The sequence below is a fragment of the Sardina pilchardus genome, chromosome 24, assembly GCF_963854185.1.
Source record: "Sardina pilchardus chromosome 24, fSarPil1.1, whole genome shotgun sequence".
In the NCBI taxonomy this organism is placed as follows: domain Eukaryota; kingdom Metazoa; phylum Chordata; class Actinopteri; order Clupeiformes; family Clupeidae; genus Sardina; species Sardina pilchardus.
In genome coordinates this window covers 8,047,269-8,068,635 of record NC_085017.1, presented here as the reverse complement: position 1 = coordinate 8,068,635, position 21,367 = coordinate 8,047,269, and the positions used below count along the sequence as shown (strand labels likewise).

General features: G+C 40.7%; 4 protein-coding genes across 6 annotated transcripts in view; 1 reads left to right on the top strand and 3 right to left on the bottom strand.

The window, feature by feature from the left end:
* hpca (hippocalcin) overlaps positions 1–5,566 on the top strand; it is a 30,874-nt gene extending 25,308 nt beyond the window's left edge. The window contains exons 4-5 of the mRNA XM_062528896.1: positions 10–115; positions 3,707–5,566. Of these exons, the coding sequence (XP_062384880.1) occupies positions 10–115; positions 3,707–3,804 (204 nt within the window). The 3' untranslated portion in view covers positions 3,805–5,566. The remainder of the gene's footprint in view (positions 1–9; positions 116–3,706) is intronic.
* An 88-nt stretch (positions 5,567–5,654) lies between these two features.
* tmem54b (transmembrane protein 54b) lies at positions 5,655–13,646 on the bottom strand. 3 transcript variants are annotated; one of them, XM_062528894.1, is made up of 7 exons: positions 13,493–13,646; positions 12,333–12,529; positions 11,403–11,462; positions 9,360–9,554; positions 7,204–7,362; positions 6,465–6,557; positions 5,655–6,434 (listed from the first exon to the last, which is right to left on the bottom strand). In XM_062528894.1, the coding sequence occupies exons 1-7, from the start codon at positions 13,503–13,505 to the stop codon at positions 6,387–6,389; spliced, it is 765 nt and encodes a 254-aa protein (XP_062384878.1). In that variant the 5' UTR covers positions 13,506–13,646; the 3' UTR covers positions 5,655–6,386. The 3 variants fall into 3 exon arrangements, with proteins under 3 accessions (XP_062384878.1, XP_062384877.1, XP_062384879.1); XM_062528893.1 differs by having other exon boundaries at positions 5,655–6,557; XM_062528895.1 differs by lacking the exon at positions 9,360–9,554 and having other exon boundaries at positions 5,655–6,557.
* A 1,568-nt stretch (positions 13,647–15,214) lies between these two features.
* On the bottom strand, positions 15,215–15,955 carry LOC134073129 (gap junction beta-3 protein-like). The gene has a single exon (XM_062530113.1). It carries the CDS (start codon positions 15,953–15,955, stop codon positions 15,215–15,217), a length of 741 nt encoding a protein of 246 aa, XP_062386097.1.
* Positions 15,956–20,469: 4,514 nt separating this feature from the next.
* On the bottom strand, positions 20,470–21,252 carry LOC134073128 (gap junction beta-4 protein-like). The gene has a single exon (XM_062530112.1). The coding sequence runs from the start codon at positions 21,250–21,252 to the stop codon at positions 20,470–20,472; it is 783 nt and encodes a 260-aa protein (XP_062386096.1).
* Positions 21,253–21,367: the final 115 nt, after the last annotated feature.

Below are 21,367 nucleotides of genomic sequence, written 5' to 3'. Positions count from 1 at the left end.
TGTCTTCAGGCCATCTATAAAATGGTGTCTTCTGTGATGAAGATGCCTGAAGATGAGTCTACCCCAGAGAAGAGGACTGACAAGATTTTCAGACAGATGGACCTCAACAATGATGGTAAGTTAACAAAAGAAAAAAAGCTAATAGATAGGCCGAGAGAGAGAATGTAACAGTGCTATTAAAAGATTATTGACATACGTGAGTTGCTTTGGAAAAAGTGTCTGCTAAACGAATACATGTAAATGTAGAGAGAGGGGGGAGGGGCGGGGGAGAGAAATTATTCCCCAATAAAAGGAATTTGTAGTGCACAAAAAAACCCTCAACCATTGGAAGACTTTTTTGTCAGAAAGGTCTCCACCTAGACAGACAAAGTGCCTAGAATCAGTTCAAAATGTTTGAAATCAGAAATTTCGAGTTGACATATAGACGATAAGCAAAACATTATGGTGTCAGTTATATTAAACCTTTCCTGAATTGCTGAAGCTGTATTGCCGAATGCAAAATTGCTATTGAGCCACCTTGTGGCTGATTGTTTTCAAATCAAATGGATCTCTGTTCAACTGTATGATGCACATTTTGACCATTCAAATAAGAAATCTTGACTGGAAACATTTGAAAAGTATCTGATGCAATTAAAACAGATCATTGTTGGATGGAAACCCAGCTGCTAGCTGATAACTACTTCCCTACAGATGTTGTTAAGACAAAGGGTCTCTTGAGCACTGCAGTTGACAGCAATGTCAATATCAATCAATGTCAATTAAACAAGTGAACATCTCATTTGGATAGCTAATGCGAAAGCTTAGGAATGCACTGCGATGGGGAGAAAAAAGAGTAGAGAGTTTGCAAATAAACAAGATGGCGTTGGAAGTATTGATTGATCCGATAGTGTCGTTTTGTTCCAATGCTCCATGTCCAATGAAAAACATTAACGTCTGGATGGCTGGCACTACACGGCACACACACTCCAATGTTGTAAGGAAGATAATCTATTTGTCCAGTTGCAGTGACAAAAAGATGAATGAAAAGTTGATATAAATAAAAGCCAGGAATAAAATGTAACTGTTCAGTATGTATAAAGACATGACAATTAAATGGAGGATGGAGTATGTTTAAAACAGAGCAACCCAGCAAATGTCAGATAGAATTGTCAGAGATTTCACTGTTTTGGTAGGTACAGTACACACACAGGTATACGCTGAACACACATGGACACACACACAAAACACATAAAAACACACATAAATAATAATTGACAAAGAATTAAGTATTAACGTTCAATATTGAGATCAATAAATTCTAATCTAAAAAAGATTCTAAAAAGATTGCAGTTTTCACAATCAATAAAGTAAATCTATCTATCAATGTACTTAGCATGCAATGGATAGTGATATTGATGCTGTCTCAGTGTCAGAAGTGGGACGGATGATGACCATGTGTCAAGAAATCGACAGCCTCATCAGCCAGGGCCTTAATGAGGCCAAGCCAAGCTGTGGCCGTGTCCAAAAGTCAAGGGTGCACGCTGGGTAGTACCGTTCTTCCCAGTAGCGTCTCAGTTAGCTTGCTCCTCAGTATGCACGCTTGCAGGCCTATGTTTTCCGCCCTAGTGGCAGACGCAGGGTTCCTTTGGCTCAGAGCATGATGCTGAGGCATGGAGAGTAGAGGCTCAGACTTTGCCTTCGCCTTCTACCCGCTCCTTTGCCAACAGCCACCAAAGCCCCTGTGAGGAATTTTCAGCAGCAGCTTCCCCAACACTTATAGGTCATTGTCTTAAACTCTTGGGTTGTTGTAGACAATAAATAGGCTGGGTGAACCCTGCCTGACTGGTCAATTTGGATTTCGCCCGGCAGCTCAGGCTGGAAACCTGCACATCTACAGTAGGCCTATCTCCTCTGTTCCCTACCGGAACATTTGGCTCCAATCACAAACTAGCTTAGCCAAAAGATGCATTGGATCGTTGGTCTGATTGGTTGAAGGATTATCCAAACGTACGGAGTCATGATTGGAACGATGCCAATAGAGCTCGACAGTCCCGCCCCTCCTCCGAGAGAGCACGCCTCTCATGCAGTGGAAATAAAGTGCAGAATCCCCTACTAATGTTCAATCTTAAAAGATTGAGCTTAGTATGGTGACAGCCAGACTAGAGAATAAATCCACTAAGTGGGATCTGTGTAATGTACAAGGAGTAGTGAAGCTTCCATGTTCATAGAAGATACCGTGTATGCATGCCTTGTTGGTTAGACTGGTGTTATGTTTGTGTTCTTAATGTGTGTGTCAATGTTGGATTGTGTTTTTGTGTCCTGTATCATCATTTTGGTCAATAAATGATATGCCTGTGTGTCTGTGTGTAGTATGCAGGCCCATCGCCGTCTGTATTATGTATACATTTCACTTCTCTTCCCCCATTCAGTACAAGTCTTTCCTGATGTGTCTGTGTTACAATAAAAGGTTTGAAGCCGACCAAAACAATGGCTTGTTCCACCAAGAGTCGTATAGGTCCTACAAAACACCCATAACAAATTGCACACTATGAATATACTGTATGTACAGTACTAGTGTGTGCTAAGGTAAATTTCATGACATTAGTTCTAAATCTAACTGACTATCTGCATACTCTTTTGCACTTTTCTCCATCTAGTTTTCATTGGTCAAGGAATGTGTAATGTAACAGCCAATTACAGGCAAAACGTTGTCTGTTAATGGCTGCCATGTTGTATAGCTGAAAGGCATAGAGTACAACTGGGAAAATGCTTGAAAAGGATGCCTGATCATAAACACCCCCCCCCCCCCCCCCCCCCCCCCCCAGAAATTACAGCAGCGACAGATGGCAGAATACAATCAATACTTGAGCTAACATTATAGGTTTACAAATAACCTGCCAACATTGCCATGTGTCAATACAAGACTTTCCGAAACGATCCGAAATTTGCATAGACTCGCGATAGTAAAGCATGTTTGGTGTGGTCTCTGACCAGGGTCCTGAAGTGTTTTGTGGGATCGTGCAAAAGTGAACTGTGCAGGCAGGAGTCAATCAGGATCCCGACATACACCCCTTTATTCATAGCTAATGAAGACTGGAGGCGTGAGGGGAGGTGGTGGGTTGCGAGCACAGTTAAGGCAATGCTGCTGCTTCGGCAGGTAGATTGGGAATAAATTGCCTGGCAGATGAAGCAGGATTGGTGGCAAATTCTGTCACGCTCCTCCTGAATTTCCGTTTTTAAACCCCATTTAATATCATGGTGGTGTGCTGTTACATTTTCTCATAGTAAACAATGTGCCATGAGAGAAAAACGTTTGGGAAGGATATGCTGAGGATATCTGCACAAACATGATACACAAGAAATGCAGGGATAAATAAACTCTGTGTTTGTATATAATTTGCACTGTAAGAGTTGTGCATTGGTTACACACAGTAACGATTGTTTTATATTGTAATTGAAATATAATGTTTTTTTTTAGGGGGGGGGGGGGGGGTTGCTGTGGCGCAGCAGGCTACAGTGCTCGTACCATGTGCGGGTCCGAGTACCCAGGGGGACCCAGGTTCAAATCCGGCCTGCGGTCATGTCCCGATGCCACCCCATCTCTCTCTCCCACTTGTTTTTTCCCACTTTGTCTACTCTTCACGGCAAAAGGGCCAAAAAATAAATAAATACTTAAAAAAAAGAAATATAATGTTTTCTGTATCCTCTGTCTGCTCCTCTCTCGCAGGTAAGCTCTCGCTGGAGGAGTTCATTAAGGGTGCCAAAAGTGACCCGTCCATCGTGAGGCTACTGCAGTGTGACCCCAGCAGCGCCTCGCAGTTCTGAGCCACGAGCGACACACAACACATGCATGAAGGGTTTCATCTCATCGTTCTCATTTGTGTTCCTGTTGAGGTTTAAGACAGCAGCATCAGCTGAAGCGCAATTCTTTTTATTAAAGGACATGCATACGTAAAATGGAGAAAAACAAAACACACACACACACACACACACCTGCCAAGCCATCTGTCCTCCGCATGTCACTTGTATGTTTCTCTTTACTGAGCTCAGAGATTAAAGGTCAGCCCTGTGCTCAGCGCCTCCCCAGTGGCCAGTCAATGCCATGACACCCCCAGCATCCATCTATATCTGGATTTTTTGGAAACGCAAAAAGACAACCCTTCCTCGGGAATCGTGCATGGACTCCCCTGCCTAGTGTTTTAGTTAAGACCTGATTTTGTTCCTTCCAAATGCACAGATCCCTCTTGAATGTTATATCCATTGTTGCTGAATATGCACAACCAGTAATGAAAAAAAAAGCAAGAGAAGCAATGAGAAGAAATAGCAGATGTCCAGAATTCTGTACACAGACCTTCAGAAGCAGCTCTCCACAGCAGTATTATGTAGCTCCAGCCTGGACCCTCTCCCAATCCTGCCACTCAAATGGTATGGACTGCAATGAACTGAGTTGGACACAATGCCAGAATTCTCTCATGTCAAGATGCTGATGATCTTTCCTCAGAAAATAAGAGAAGGCTGAAGATTGTGATTTGTTTATTTTATTTTTTTTGTACATATCACTTTTCTCCTTTTTATTTTATTTATTTATTTTAGCATTATTCTGTATTTTTATTGTGTCATGGATGGCGATAATCAGACAGCAGCTTAGCTGCGATCTGTATGTTATCAGTGGATCCGGGTCCATTTTATTCATTCAGTTTGTTGGGGAATGTTGACATTACCAATGTTACAGTGATATTTGCACCAGGGAATGCATTGCATTGCTCTCTTATTTCTGCATATCAATCTCAGAGCTTCAAGTGACCATATACCAGTGTGTAAGTACGCTTGTGTATTTGTGTGCATGTATGTGGTTACTTCTGTTCAATTTCTTTCTTTTTTTTTTCTCTTTTTTTGTGTGTGCGTGTGTGTTGGGGGAGGGGGGTGGGTGGGCTGGGTGGGGGATGTTGTCCGAGCTAATTTTACAGTATTATCAATTGCATTGTTTAAGGTACTGTATATGTAGGCATCATTACGTTTATTTAATTTCCCCACTATGAGCAACTCTTAACACCATTTCTGTTGGTTTACACAACTCAATGATTATTGACTGTAGCTAGAGCCAGGCTTTAAACAACACAGATGGGAATGTACTTCACATCTTCAGTAAAATTGTAGTTTTACTCTTTTCCACTTTAGTTATTTCCTTCAAACACCTCACTGAGAGTTGCCACCAAGGGCTTACTCCACTTTTTGAAAGGGAAAAAAAAGAATCACGGCTTTCATCTACATTCCCCTTCAAACAGCTGCTTGCAGCCGCAGAACAGCACTCTCCCTTGGCATCACCTTGTTTAGGCCCTGCAGTTCTGTAGTCAGTCCTGCCTCTTGTGTTCTGTGATGGTGCTTTTGTTTGCAACCACGGTTAAAAGTAGTCTGTCATTCTCTTTTGTGTAGTTCTTCACATTGCTTCCATATTTGTACCAAGATTTCTGATACCTATGTTGAGTATCTTATTTTTCTGTTGCATGAAAGGCCTCATACGAGGAGAGCACCACAGTCCCTTTTTTCCTCAATTAATGACAAATATACTTATGTGTTTGACACTCCAGGTGTGCCTATGCTTTATCAAAAGTGTTTTTGGGAATCTGCTTGTGTGTTGGTATTCCTTTTTTAAATGGTGAAATGGTACCAAAACATGCTTTCCTGCAGAGGACAATCATGTTTTTATTGAAAAAACAAGTACTCATTTAAAAAAAAAAAAAATCACATCAAACAATGTATGCATGCCCTTCAATCAATTATAAAACACTTTTTATTCTACCTAACACACTCCAACACGTATCCACTACCTACTCACTCATACTCATTTTCTCTCACTTACACACCAATCATTCCCGTAATTCTCACTTATTCATTTATACCATCATTTATTCTTTCGACAGTTCAAGCAAACTATTCAAATTGAGCAACTGTCAATGAAACTTAGCAAAATAAGCTGGCCTGGCTTTTGTACGCTTTGCCAGCTGAGGTGACCGAATTGGGCACATCACAACTCCATCCTATCAGAAACCCTAGAGAAAACACAGTGATACATGCCGTCACTGTCCGCTCACTCAAAGCAGACGTTTAAAGCGAGAGACTGAGAGTAACAACAAATGAGACTGTAAACATATGACCGTACAGGTTTGATCGTACAAAGTAAAATCAGGCACCTCCGTAACAAAGTTGCCCGGTGCGAGATCAAAGAAACATTATAGTTCAAAGGCAACGGAACGACCCACACACTGAAGAGCTCCCAACATATATACTGTATATGTTAACGTATATAACGTTACTTAATAAAAAATATATATATAGCTCTTCGGTGTGCGGATCTTTACGTTGCCTTTGTACACGTTTGATCACCATGACTTCTGTGGTGGGAGTCGTCAGATCCAGAAGCTGTCTCTGCTGAGCTGGGAGGCGCGGTTGGGCTGTGAGGGCGTCGGTGTCGGTGCTGAGGAGCGGAGGAGGGAACGCGGTGGTGGCTGTGGCTGCGCGAGGAGCTCGTGCTGTTCAGCAGGACGTGCCTGACGCTCATTGTGCTGACCTCTGACATGCTGTAAAAAGGTGTAGGAAATATATTGACATACAGTATCTCTTGGTCTTAGCATGCACATACACACTCACACACACACACACACACACGCGCACACACACACACACACACACGCATGCACACAGTTTCAAACATTACAGTAATTCTGTTTTATAATGCTTACAGCATGTAGAAAACATGGCCTGGTCATTAAGGTAAAGATATGTGTTGCTGTATATACTAACACAGACCCAAATAGACAGGTACAGTCCATTCTCAACCCTTACCCACTGTATGTTTTCAAAACAATGTGTGGGAGGAGCCCATAAGGATGATTGACAACCCACCACTGTTCTAAGAGATTTAAACTCCTATGCATCTACATCACACACCACCTTCCTATTTTCCTCCATTTCACTAGTAGCCTTTATCCATACATCACTTGCATGCCATCTTTGTATAATATAATATATTGTATGCAATACTTTATATACTGATATTGGCATCCTAAGACCACGGCCAGCTACCCCGCTAAATTGGCTTATTCTCCGCATTCATTATCAAGCATTCTGATAGATGCACTATAGTGAGCAGAGCATTGGAAACCCCCTTGAAACGTGAACACCAAATCTAAGGAAGATAACAATAGCGAATAAGAGGGGACGTACAGGCCGGGTGATCTCTCGAGGTGGCTTGTGTCTAGGGCAGCAGGAACAGCAGCAGGAGAGGCCCAGGAACGACGAGCAGGCAGACATGCACCAGCTGGAGTAAACGAGCTGCACCACGCTCATCCCGATCAGAGGAAACCACAGGATCAGTGTGGTGCTCTGAAACAGACACACAGGACAGCACCAAGTAAACAATGGGGTCACCATGGGTGCCTCTCAACATCTCTCCTTGATCCTCGAGGGGCGTTCCCACTGATCTAGAACTAAAGCTGGATAGACTTATCCCATTGTTGTCGCCCCATCATTCTTTATGTACACCAGTGAGGATCGAGGATCGAGGCCTGAGGAGGGAGGATGTATAAAAGCTGAATGAGAGGCACCCCAAATCTGGAGGTAACCCTAATGACAGGAATAATTTCAATTTTCAATTTCAATTTCAATTTAATTTCACTTATAGAGCGCCAAAACATGGCGCTTTACAGAGTGTTGAACATTCAAAGAGAGCCCATGAGAAACAGGGGCAAGGAAAAACTCTGTAGAATTGGAAATACATATTGGAAGAAACCTCGGACAGATCCACGACTCAAGGGCCCAACCCATCTGCCAAGGGTCAGTTACAGTAGAGTACCAAAGTGAAAGCTTTAAACTCTGCCCAACTGTAAAATAATCTTGTTGGCAGGACTCGGCTTTACTATAGAAGAGTAAGTGTTAAACGATATAACGTCTGAAGCAAAACATCACTCACAATCCTGCCTCAGTAACTCGTGCAAGGGAAATTCAATTCAATGGCACTTAATTTGTAGTTCCTCGATGGCGGAAAGCCTTACTAAGTGCTGCAAAATCAAGGGTGTCCCTGAATGAAACCTTTCAACTCTTCCAAGAGTGCCTCCTCTCCTATATCCTTCAACTACAGTACACTTTGACTAGTACTTAAACTTCTGTACTGTCATCCTCTGGTACACTCTAAAACATGTTGAAGCCGGTACTGGTTCTTCAGAGAGAGATGCCATAGAAGAACCTTTTCCAGTGCTTCAAAGAACCAATGAGGCAACAGTTTGTCTGATGTAATGGTTCAACACAGAGTTTTGACTCTCCATGGAACCATCCAGAGATTTAAAGAACCCTTTAAGCACCTTTATTTTTAAGAATGTAGTAAGTTTTATTGTTGTAATAGTCACTGTTACCTAAGGACTCCTCTGCAATGTAGCTTGAAAGTTACTTCTTATCGCTGTAAACGCTTTTAGCATCTGCTAAATGAATCAATGCAAATGTAAATGACATTTATCAATGCTAGTAATACACAGGATATGACTGAGGAGAGAGGCAGTTTAATTGTCCATTTGTATGGTTAAGGTTGTTTAAGTAAAGGCAGACTCAGTGTGATGTGTACAGTATATCTTATAGCCTTACTGTGTGTTCAGTCCATGCTGAAATTGATTAGTTAACCATGAAGCAACATGAAACATATAATACAACCAATTATATTTCTTCAACATTAGCAGGGTCCTAGTATGGCCTTGTACAGGAAGATCATCTCTAGTCAGCATTAAATGGATTAAGTGGAATTAAATAAAGCTCTGCTACCTGTAATGGCTGACTCACAAATGTAAATGAACCTGAACAATAGCTCTCTATAGGGGGGCAACTCTAAGAAGCTCAATCTAAACTGATAAAACGTAATGGAATCTTAAGTAGAAATCACTTCCACATGTACATGTGATATCTGCTCAGGTGGCACTATGCCCTGCTGTCAGCATTTCATAATCTCAAATAGAGCAGGGTCATCTCAGATATCTGCTGACAGTATGGAAATGAGTACAAATCAGACTTCAAAAAGGTGCGCAGTGTTGAGCTCACAGACGTGAGGTTCGGAGGTTAATCAGTCTGTATTCAGACTGCAAGGTTACATGGTTGACTCCGGCGAATGGCAGAATGATTACTCCTGTGTGTGTGTGTGTGTGTGTGTGTGTGTGTGTGTGTGTGTGTGTGTGTGTGTGTGTGTGTTTGATTCAAGATTGAGGACTTGTTCAGACTGAGGGCTCTTTGCCAAATACATGTCCAGGTATCACACAGAAAACACTAAAAACATACATTTCAATAGGCCATGTCAAACCTGAGGCCTGAATTGAATTCCCCAACAGTATAACAAGACTCACATATATACGAGTGGGGTCAAAGGGGCACTCATTTGTGACGTAGGAGTAGGAGCCAATCGCATCTGGGAAACGACAATGAGTCAGCAAGCTCCGCCCGCGATTGACAATCGCCCTCACTGTCGAAACGAGCAACCCAATCGCTGAGGCTGCAGCCAGCAGAGCGGAGACCAAACTCAGCGCCCACAATCCCCACGTCTGAAGGCAGACAGAGAGAGAGAGAGAGAGAGAGAGAGAGAGAGAGAGAGAGAGAAAGAGAGAAACTGGGGTGAATTTCCTTTCTTTGTCATTCCTCATTTACTTCCATGCCTTGAATTTTAGCCCCTCCCACTGACAACACAGGGAACAGATGGACAGATGGATGAATCATTGCAAAACATACAGTACATGCCAAAGCTTTAGTCCTACTCTAAATAATTTGATTTCATATTCTACGAGCAACAAATAACCATAAACATTATCCATTTCGGTTCATGTTATTGTTTAGCAGCTGTTTCGATATATCTGTACTGATATCACTGATGATAATGATAAAGTTATAGAACTATTGAACATTCACAACCCTGCTTTAGCAGTGATAGTTTATAATTTATAACAAAATAAATGTATTACTGCTTGGATATCGTAAATAAATACAGCATAAAAAAAAAGTCTAAAAGGTACCAAAGACTGGAACGTTTTTTTTTTCACCAGTAAGTCTAATAAAATATCTACAGTAATATCTACTAGGCCTTCTCTCTCGGATGTGCCTGATTTTACTTTGTACGATCAAACCTGTACGACCATATGTTTACAGTCTCATTTGTTGTTACTACTCTCAGTCTCTCGCTTTAAACGTCTGCTTTGAGTGAGCGGACATGTTTATTTTTGAATGTTTGAACTACTAAAAGCTGCAAATAGCCCATTTAAATGGTGCAAGGTGGCATCAAACCCACAGATGTGTATGTCAGTACCACAAGGTGGCGGCAAACCCAAAGAAAAGGCACCAAATAGATTCAACAAATGAAGCCATTTATCCATATCGAAATTCTGTTGACCATATTATTATAATTTCCAATTGTGGACATGATTGGCTAGATCATGATACTGTACTGCATGTAGGTATCGGAATGTGTCTGTTAGATGATATGGGATAACAGCAAAGATCATAGAGCGCTACGCGTAGCGCTCTATGATCTTTGGATAACAGTAGCACCTAACACTCATCCAGACAGAAAACAAAATTTGTTTCTGAGTCAACGTGTGTGTTCATGTCTGTGACTATGTGTGCATAGTACACATGAAAACAGCACTTTAAAAAAAATCCATCAAGGACTGGGACAATATGACTGGAGGAAACGACATATTAGTAACAAGATTTTTTTATACAGTATCATCTATTTGAACTGACAAAAGCTGGCTAGGCAACAAGAACAGTCATACTTTGGGCAGAGTTCAGTCACAGGTTGGAAAGAGAAAAAAAGGAGGTGAGGGGTTGCCCAATACACGAGCGGTCAACAAACCTGAATGATTACAGGTTCAGTTACAAATCTACCCTTGGAATGTTCATTACACTACACAACAAAGTGTGAAACAACAGAGGAGGAAGTAAACAAACCTACAGTATGTTATAAACAATTCAAAACTCATTACACTACTCAGTATCACCTCAAGTTTGTTTATCCTGTAAAAGAGGAGTGCCTTGTGTAACAGGCTCCCTAACATTAAGCCTGTACAAGAAAGGCAGATTCAAACTAGTTGACTTAAAGAACTGGTAAGTGTTTTGCAATCATAAAACAGGACCAACAAGACAGGGGAGTCATTATTCTGAACCACTAAAAAAAACAGAACAGCTGATGAGAGAGTATGAGAAATATGCCAACATTTCTGTTTGTAGTAGGTGAGAGGCCAAGTTCAATTCACCAACGATTAGTCTCCCTGCTACCATAGCTAAGTTTAAACTAAAGTATGCTGACTGGAACTTAAAATGAACCCACCATGGCAAATCTTGAAAATGGACATGTTGTTATGTTTTCAGTGTGCAAGTGTTTGTTTATGCTGACTTACAAGCGCTCGGCGAGAGTTGTTTTTTGACAATACGATGGCCATTATACCAATGATGACACCCTGTAAGGATAATAACGGTTATGATGAGTAAATTCAGCTAAAATAATTACAACAGTAGCCTGCCTAAGATAACAAAACAAAATACACACCAGTTTAGAAAATGCCACATGCATGTTACAATAACAATAACATGATTTGAGAGTTGGGCTGGATACTATACATGGTAAACAACCTTGAGTTCAACCCACTTACTCAAGAGGCTTCCACCTCATCTGACCTCTGTTGTCAGGCAGAACATTTTTATACGTAATATACGTAATATCTGTTCCATTTCCTTCCATGTTAGCCTACTCCTCCCACAACACACCTGATTTGGCAACACTTATTCACAATATTCCTAAATGAAGCATATACATATAATATATTTGGAGACCTGACTTTTACACCTGCTCTTCTAAAACCATGGAAATTAATATGCTCCTTATGAACAGTCTTGATGATACCAAAGAAAGTTAGATGCTGTCTATGTGCTTAAGAACGCATTTTCATTAACTGACTTGTGGATACCATCATATGACCGAGCCATTTTAATGTCACTGTCCAGTGCAACCTATTCTTCAGTACTTCCAAGGTTTGCCTATGGAGATTGTGTGGCTATATGTTTGTTTTTACGATAATAAAAGGTACGGCTAAAACACGTGCTTCATACTTTTGGCCATGTATAGGCTGGTTCAGGAGATTCTTAATTATCTTATTAATGATCTTATTACCCTTGATGATCTTAATTAAGGGTGGCCCCTTTCAGCAAGTGTGCCGATGTTCTAAGCCTAATTGGCTTGCCTCGACTCTGTTACTCTAAAGCCAACACTGAATGGCGGTAAGGCCTGATCTAATTAGAAGTGGAATTAACTTGTTAACTTGTTAACTCACCACTAGTCCCGCCACCATGGCGAGGACATTAGAGATGGCGTACTCCATACCTCGCGCCGTTGGGTTCAGGTTGATGTGCCGCAGCACGGCGCCATGGACCAACGCCGCCAGCAGGAAGTTCACGTGACCTATGAGCACCACACTCAGGCCAAACTTCATCAGGGCTTTGGGCTCCTTCAGGCGCCCACAACATACACCTTCATAAGGGACAATAGGTTGGAGGTAGGCAGAAATCCAAAGATTAAAAAAAGAGACATAAAGTAAGCTACAATGAGTAGGCCTAATAAGCAACGAGAGAAAAAGATAGATAGACTGAGCGGAAAAGGATGGGGAACACGCCGAAGCCTAGACCAGTGGTTCCCAAACTTTTCTGGCTCACGGCACCCCTAAAATTTCAGGTTGTTGCTGTGCTATTTTCATGCAGGTAACTTCTTTCTGTTTGCCAACTATTGATTTTCTTACAAAGGTCATGACCGCTTGATGACAGAAGTCACCACACATTTAATGATTACACACTAAATCTACAAAGATTTGGAATGGCCAGAATATTCAATTGACAGCTCTAACAAGTCTAACAAATTGACAAGTCTAAGCCTACAATTACCAAAGATTTAACAATAACAGCCTGCTTTGCAATAACCCACACTTGCGAGTTTTGAGTTCTAATGTTGTAATCTACTCCCACGTCAGAGTTCATATTCGTTAGCTAATCCAAAACCAGGTTGTTTATTGTGTTTGTAGTGAAATACAGAACATAAGCCATTGCGTTTGAAGTAGGCCTATACCTATCCATGACAAAAAAGGCACCATCTATTTTTTCATAGAGATTCTCAATTCAGTGGCGGTGATGACGAGCACAATTCGCTGAAAAAAAGGGATTTAAATGCTGATTCTAAATCCACTCGTTTCTCAAAGGAAAACTCTCACCTACAGTAGCCTAGGCCTCGCTACTCAGTGGTCTACTATTTTAAGCAGTCAAAGTGTAGCCTGAAACTTTTGGCTATGTATTCTAAAAGAAAGCAACAACGGGCGTGGGTGGTAGGCAACACCATGGGACATTTTACATAGACTACAATAACTCTCGCAAACTTCTTTTAACGCCTTAACAGCCCACTAAAGTTTGTCAGACTGGTGATGAACCCACGCCGGAAACTACTTACCTGATTTTGCCATAGTTACTCCTTAATCTACGTAAATCATGCTGGTATTCACGTTGTTTAAGATTCACAGATCCTGATAGTGTACTGTCATTCTCTTGTCGATTCCCTCCATCAACAGAGCAGGTGATTCTCCATTCCAAAGCACAGCCACGCCCATTCTTAAAACGTCTCAAACCACAACGCTCATTAGCAATTTGATGACAGCAGAATACGGTTTTTAAATTAGAAACAGGTTATTTATTTGTTTGCATGCATGCATTCAGTCGTTCAGTTATTAATTCACTGATTTATTTATTCATTCATTCGTTTATTTAGGCCTATTTATTTACTGATGGGAATGTCCAAGCAAACCATTCTCATGACGCAACGTTGTATAGATACGTGCTCAAGATGGCGCTACACTGTTGCAAAAATGTAATTTTAGTGGCCGTGTTGAAGTGTTACAATTTTGAGTCTACCGAAGCCATAGCCTGGTGTTTCTTTTCCTACGAGACTGTAGCCTACTCATGGCACAATCATGCTCTCCGATCATGGCAGTCGTTGTTGCAACAACAACACATTCTTATTCTTGCTCAACCAAGGTAAGCAGTTCTAGTAACTGTATGCTCATTTATTCCCCGTAGGCCTAAATACAGGTTGTTCAATCAATTCATGAACACACTTTTAAAAAAAAAGTTGGGTCAGTTCAAGTTGGGTCTTCTGAGTTTATGAAAACATTATTTCCAATCACATGTTCATGAATGAACGAATTAAGTGCCACATCAATTAGGAAACAACCATGTTGTCTACAGTAGCCTAAATGGATTGTTGGCTCACCTGGCAATTTCCTACCAGAAGGATCAGTCAATCCATAGACAATGTAATTTGGGGCCATCTGCATGTGGCACTTTATTGAATGTCATTTTTAAAGATGCCATCAGCCCAGCCCATAGAATATTATTTTTTGTCTTAATTAGCTCAATTGAAAGAAAATGGGCCAGAACTTCCCTCCCTTAATTTCAGTTGCCATGTCTCATAACAGCCGTTAGACAGAGGTGGAAAAGTCCAGCTTCAGAAAGTAACAGTCCACTCATGTATTGGTTCTACCTGTGCACTTACTGTAACACAGGTGATCTCATCAATTAGCTGCTCTACTGTACCTAGCTGAATAGTTGTGCCAATTAGAATCAGCTGGTTGAAGTGAGTGGTTGCACAGATAAGTGGTAGGACTTTTACTTTCTGAAGCTGGACTTTTCCCATCTCTGCCGTTAGAGGTCATTTCCAATGGTCTGTGATCCCAATCCAAAATCTCGTATTTGGGTGAATGCAGCTAATTAGGCCTACTCTTAAAAATCAGGGATTGCAGCCCTGGCTCTGTAAATGCATATAGGCTGTGAAGCTCAGACTGAACCGTACACAGTTCCAACTCATATTTCAGAAGCATAGAAGGGAGAAGCACGCTGCCTGGTGAATTGTCAGCACTTTATCATTTCTAGAGAGGCTGAACAAATAATATCAAAATACATCATAATACAGTAAGATGGGTGCTAATACACAATTAATCATCTTATTCAAGGATTCATTTATGAAGATTGATGAGAAATTAATCTGATATTACTGTGAATTAAAGAATAATGATACAAATCACACAGTAGACTTGGTTTAGGTTCTCTTTTTATGGCGGTGTTGAAAGACTGCATATAGGCTATAGCATATGGCATATCAGGTGTTATTGGGACAACGTCAATCTGGTTTCAATCCCTTGGTGGTCATGGGCAGGCTACACTCAGTGCAGTGAGGCTCTCGACAGGTCCTCCTTGTGGCAGCACTCCTTTGACTGTGGCGCGCAACACGCATGGCAATAAGATAGAGGATCTCACAGACGTTGAGCACAATGCAGATTGCTGAGGCACCGACCATAAAGTATGTGAAGATCCGCTTCTCGGTAGGGCGAGCGATGTAGCACTCTACTTGGTGTTGACAGGGCCACATATCGCAGGCCACCTTGCGGGGCATATTGAAGTTGTTGTAAATGTAGTGCAGTAGATAGAGGAAAAGCACCTCCATGCCTGTCTTGAAGAACAAGCTAAGAAGGTAAGTCCACCACAGACCGCCATGCTTCTGTCCAGGGTTGTCATAAAGACGCGAATCAGGACCATGTTTGGCTTGATATTTGCGCTCACGATCCTCGCGGTACCACACATGCATCACCACCATAAAAGAGGGACAGGTGACAAAGATGAGCTGGAGGGCCCACAGGCGGATGTGCGAGATGGGGAAAGTGTAGTTGTAGCAGGCGTTGGCACACCCTGGCATCAGTGTGTTGCAGTCGAAATCCTTCTGCTCATCGGCCCACACACGCTCAGCTGCCACCACAAAGACCATGACACGGAAAACAAACACCAGTGACAGCCAGATTCGACCAAAGGCTGTTGAGTACTTATTCACTCCACTAAGGAGACCCTCCAGACCCTTCCAATCCATAGTGACAGTTAATATGAGTGTTAATTCAAATGAGTAGGCCTAGTCGATCAGAAGGGCAGCAGTTCAAATGTTGCTCTACATGGGGGGAAAGTGGAGAAAATGAATAACATATTCAAGTTCAATATGATTCATGATTTTTACAACACAATTTTCAATTAATTTTGAAAAAGTCTTGAAAAAGTCTGATGTACCTAATGTATTCTGTTATTAAGCTTCCACAGAAACAGATTTTTGATGACACAACATTCGGATTTAAGTAAAGTCTGCCAAGCACTAAATGTGTAGGCCTATGTGAATCATTAAATATCAGATTTTTGAGGACACATTATAGTAAGTGAAGTGTACTGAAATATAACATTTTCATATTTCCATTTCCAAACTGATCACTGACTTTCAGTTGATCACTGATTCTCAGCATTGATGTCTGCAACATGAATAGTTAATTTACAAATTTGTGAAGTTAGTACAGACAAATCATCATGTTATCCTTCTACTTACAATACATTGAGCTCTGTGCTGGCAAAGGTCTTCTCATAAAGAGTCTTGGTGTTGGTAGGGATTCTCTGTGGCGCTGTCCACTGTATTCCTTCTCTGGTCAGAAAACAGTTTAGTGGCTCCCTGATTAACTGAGGTCTGGGCTGGGCACACACTCACTGCCAGGGTGTGGTTTGATTACTCTTTGATAACAACTCCACGTACAGCTTGAGGAGTTACAGTAGGCTACAGTGTGGATGCGTTTTCCATAAATGTACTGTATCTATAACATTTCAGTAAGACATTTTTTATAAAACACAAGGCATTCTTAAAAAAAAGAGTTTGAACTTTTGTTCTTAACATTTGTGTCAAGAGATGTAATTGCAAAGTCGCTTGTTTGACACCTTTCAGAGGTGTTTGAAGATATGGCACGTAGAGCTATGTTCATTCATGTAACTATAGTAAGACAACTGCTAGTTGCAAGTTTCAAGGTGCCTGCAGCACAAACAACATGAGTTTAGACACCCACGACCCCTGCGATAAAAGTGGATCTATGTCTTTTGGCAATATAGCCAGTAATGTTGTGCTGTAATGGCTTTCTTCATAAAGCATATCATGGATGGCTAGGAGGAATGACTATTACCTGTACTTCAAATTAATTTTGATTGTATGTAAAGATGCTTATCTACTGTAGCTGCCTGATGAACACATACTGTAGATCACAAACTGGCAAATTGTTGTAGTGGTGCTTTAACACTTTACAGCTGGACTTAGGCTCTTTGAGACTCTAAAGAGAACCATCCTGCTTGAGTGTTAATTAATTTATTCCCTGTTTATTCCTGAATCACTGCAGTCTGGTGTTTGAATGGCATGATATTACCAACGTGACTTTGTCCATATCTCCACCACCCACTTGTACAATCACTCACAGTTAGGCTTTGAAAGCCTTCACAGCTCACCTTCTGTTCACAATTGGTCACTTGTTGATTCATCATGACTGCCCATAAATGCAGGAGATTTGTCTGCATACATCTTTCATGTTGAGGGGAAATGCCATGTTTTTGCACAGGTGCACACACTCTTTGCAACAAATACTTACAGACCTTTGTTGCTTTCTTGCAATATTACTACAGTATCAAACCTTATTTAACCCTATATCATCTCTAATGACTATAAACACACATTAATAATCAGCAAAAGCCAAGCCCTTGTTTGCCATGTGTCTGAATGAGGAGCCACACAGTAGGCATATCATTCAGTCATATCAGACTTAAAATGCTTCATGGGACCTCTGCTATCAATCAGCCATGAATGATCTGCTTATCACAGAACCAGGATATGACACTATAGTTCCAACTTTGAAAAAAACGCATTTGGCTTGTTCCAAGAGTGCCTGCCACACCTTTATGGCAGGATATGATTTTATTCAGTGCATTATATTTTAGTTTTATCATCATTGTGTGTACCGTAAAGACAAGCTCCTCCTACAGTACTATGACTTCATTAGATTTTTTCATGCCAAAGTGATGCATTTGTGTTGTTCCTTGTTTTTGCTTGAACAAATACTAATCACTAAACTTCCATAACAAACTGACGCAAAGATGCATCGCAAAAAAAATGGAATCGTGGAAAAGTAAATGTCTTCCTGTAATTTATTTCAAAAAGTGAAACTTTCATCATTTAAATTCATTACACAAGTGAAATATTTCAATTTGTTTGTTTTAATCTAGATGACTACTGTTCATGGATATCAAAAATACAATATCAAAACATTACAATAAAGAATTTATAATACAGAAATGTCAACCTGAGAAGTCAAAACACTAGCAATAGTTGCCAGAGTCTACTGTAATCTCTGTCTGTGCATTAGACTTTTTCAAGAATTTCCCCTGGGATATCAATAAAGTACCTACAGTACCCTCCAGAATTATTGGCACCCTTGGTAAAAGTTGACTAAAAATAGGTCCAAAAAATAATCTTTAGGTGATTTATTGTACTCCCACAATGAAAACAATGAGGAAAAATACACCCTGCAAGGGAAGCAAATTTATTCTGAGAAAAAGGAAAATCTCATAAAGAAATAAATGTTTTTAATAAAAACACGTCACTCACAATTATTGGCACCCCTACTTGTAATACCTTCTTAAACCTCCCTTTGTCAATAAAACAGCATGTAATATTCTTCTCTGACACCCCATAAAGATTGAGAATACAAAGTAAGGGATTTAAGACCATTCATCTTTACAAAACCTCCCCAGATCGTCCAGATTGCTAGGTCCACACTTGTGCATTCTTCTCGTTGACTCATCCCACTGTTTTTCTATGGAGTTTAGATCAGGGGACTGCTATGGCAATGTCTGAAGCTTGATTTTGTGTTCAGTAAACCATATTTGTTTTGATCTGTGCATTTGTTTTGGTTCATTGACCTGATGAATGATCCAATCATGACCAACTTTTAGGGCCTTGGCAGAGATTGTTTGATTTCCTTTGAAAATGTTCAGGTTTTTCTTGGTGTTCATGATGCCATGCACCTTAATTAGGTTCCCAAGGCCTTTGGGAATTAAAACAGCCCCACAATAGCACAGCCCCTCCACCATAATTCTGATTAGGCATGGGGTTCTTTTTAGTATAGTCATTCTTCTATGTATGCCAAAGACACCTTAAGTGTTTTTTGCAAAAGAGCATCATTTTATTTTCATCTGACAATAGACCACACTCCCAGACATGTCATGGTACCATTCAGTAATTCCTGCCATTTACATTGTTCATTAAATGACTCTACTGGCTTTAACCTGACATGCTGTATAAATAATCTATTAGCAGTGAGGTCACTTTTGAAGATTTTTGGGGGGGACTTGGTGACCCCAAGATGATAGCTTTGTCTGTAACTCTCAACAGTGGTTCTTATGGATTGTTTTGCCTATCATACCATCCTCCATACTGTGCGTGGGAGCAAAATAGCCATGGGTCTTTGTCCAAGCATGTTTGCCACATTTCCAGATGATTAGAACCTTTTATTCATCATTTTAACTGGAAATATAGGCATTTTCAACAAAATACCTAGTTTCCATAGACATTCTCTTACTTACAAATGTCAACACAATTTCTTTTTATTTCAATTTAGTGTATTCTCTTGTCTCTCCAATGTTGAAAAATGACTAGAGGATTTAGCCTCTGAGTGACTTCATTTTCATACCATAGTGAAAAAGAACGTCATGAACTACTTCTGAAAGTTCACAGACACTCTGATTTACTTTAAAACGTTGCATTTACATAGGAAAATGCTCCTGTTAAATGTTGTACGTAATATGTTTCAGGGGTGCCAATAATTGTGAGCAAGCTGTTTTTGTTAAAAATATTTATTTCTTTATGAGATTTTCCTTTTTCTCAGAATAAATTTGCTTGCCTTGCAGGGTATATTTTTCCACATTGTTTTCATTGTGGGAGTACAATAAATCACCTAAAGATTATTTTTATACCTATTTTTAGTCAACTTTTACCAAGGGTGCCAATAATTCTGGAGGGTACTGTATCTATCTGTCTGTCTCTCTCTCTATATATGATATTCAGGTTTTTTTTAGATGCACCTGTATATTAAAGCTTTTATTAAAATAATAATTTGAAAATTATAAATCAGGTTTGAAACCAAAACATTTGTTCAATTCACCATATTTAATCATGTTTAATATTCAAATGTTTTAATGCATTTAGAGAGAAATATACAAAATACAATGGAATACAAAACAATTCTGTTATGCGTTGGTCTGGCATAATTGTTTGAAAACAATTTAATGTTGTAAACAGTTGACGTAAATTGTCACACAATTATGAATTTAACTGGATCTGAACAGCTCTGGATATGAACCTAACTGTTAAGATACTGATATACATTTTAATTAATCAAAGGTGTGAAAGTTTTCAGGTATTTCATTCTGCTTCAGTGACAATTATCATTAGTCAGGCAAGCATACTGGGGTTCATCCTAATCATCTTGACTGCAGAATCTTCACAACACAGACACTCAGAGGCCTAACACAAGATCAAGCCTTATAGACAGGGGCACTTTCCTCTAGCTGATGGTCCTTTTCCAAGGACTCATTATGACCATTCTGCTCCTGAGTATTTGGTAGAGATACAATGTGTACTGGGTTTCTGTACGCAGATTGAGGGTTTGCCAAATCCTTACAGCGCTTTCCCATCAAGTAGACCATCTCAAGCAACGTCAGGAGGATGCAAACACAGCTGGTGATGACCATGAAAACTGTGAAGATACGCTTTTCTGTGGGACGGCTGATGAAACAGTTCACAGCCTGCGGGCAAGGTGCTTCTTGGCATTTCACCGCCAGTGGAAAGAAATTCTCTTCGTAGATGTAGAACACGAGAAAAATGAAAACGCCATCCACTGCTAACTTGAAGAAAAGGCTGAAGAGATAGGTCCACCACAGTCCACCCTGCTTTTTTCCGGTGTCTTTGTAGAGCTTTGGGCAGTCCTCACCATACCTCAGCTGCTGCTTTCGCTCTCGGTCGTCACGGTATGCCACATGCAGTAAAACCAGCAGAGAAGGGCAAGTGACGAAGATTAGCTGCAGTGACCAGAGCCGTGCGTAGGAAATGGGGTAGAAGTGATCGTAACAGACATTCTTGCAACCCGGCTGCCTTGTGTCACAGTCAAAGTTGCCCTGCTCATCCCCCCATACCTTCTCAGCAGCCACAAGGAACACCATCAATCTGAAGATGAAGACAACGGAGAGCCAAATACGGCCAAATGCCGTAGAGTATTTGTTGACCCCACTGAGGAGACCCTGCAAAAAGGCCCAGTTCATGGTGAAGATGCTGAAGTGGTGTGGTCCCAAAGACTGACGCTGATCTTAATGTTTCACAAAGGCTGTTATATACATGTGACCGACTCACTCTTATACACTTGAAGAAAGCAGTCAC

Coding starts and splice junctions, on each gene's coding strand:
- LOC134073128 (XM_062530112.1), bottom strand. CDS start 21,252: ATGAACTGGGCCTTTTTGCAGGGTCTCCTCAGTGGGGTCAACAAATAC.
- LOC134073129 (XM_062530113.1), bottom strand. CDS start 15,955: ATGGATTGGAAGGGTCTGGAGGGTCTCCTTAGTGGAGTGAATAAGTAC.
- tmem54b (XM_062528893.1), bottom strand. Junction 11,463..12,332: donor CCATGGTGGCGGGACTAGTG/GTGAGTTAACAA, acceptor TTATCCTTACAG/GGTGTCATCATTGGTATAAT. Junction 6,558..7,203: donor CTCGAGAGATCACCCGGCCT/GTACGTCCCCTC, acceptor ACCTTTTTACAG/CATGTCAGAGGTCAGCACAA.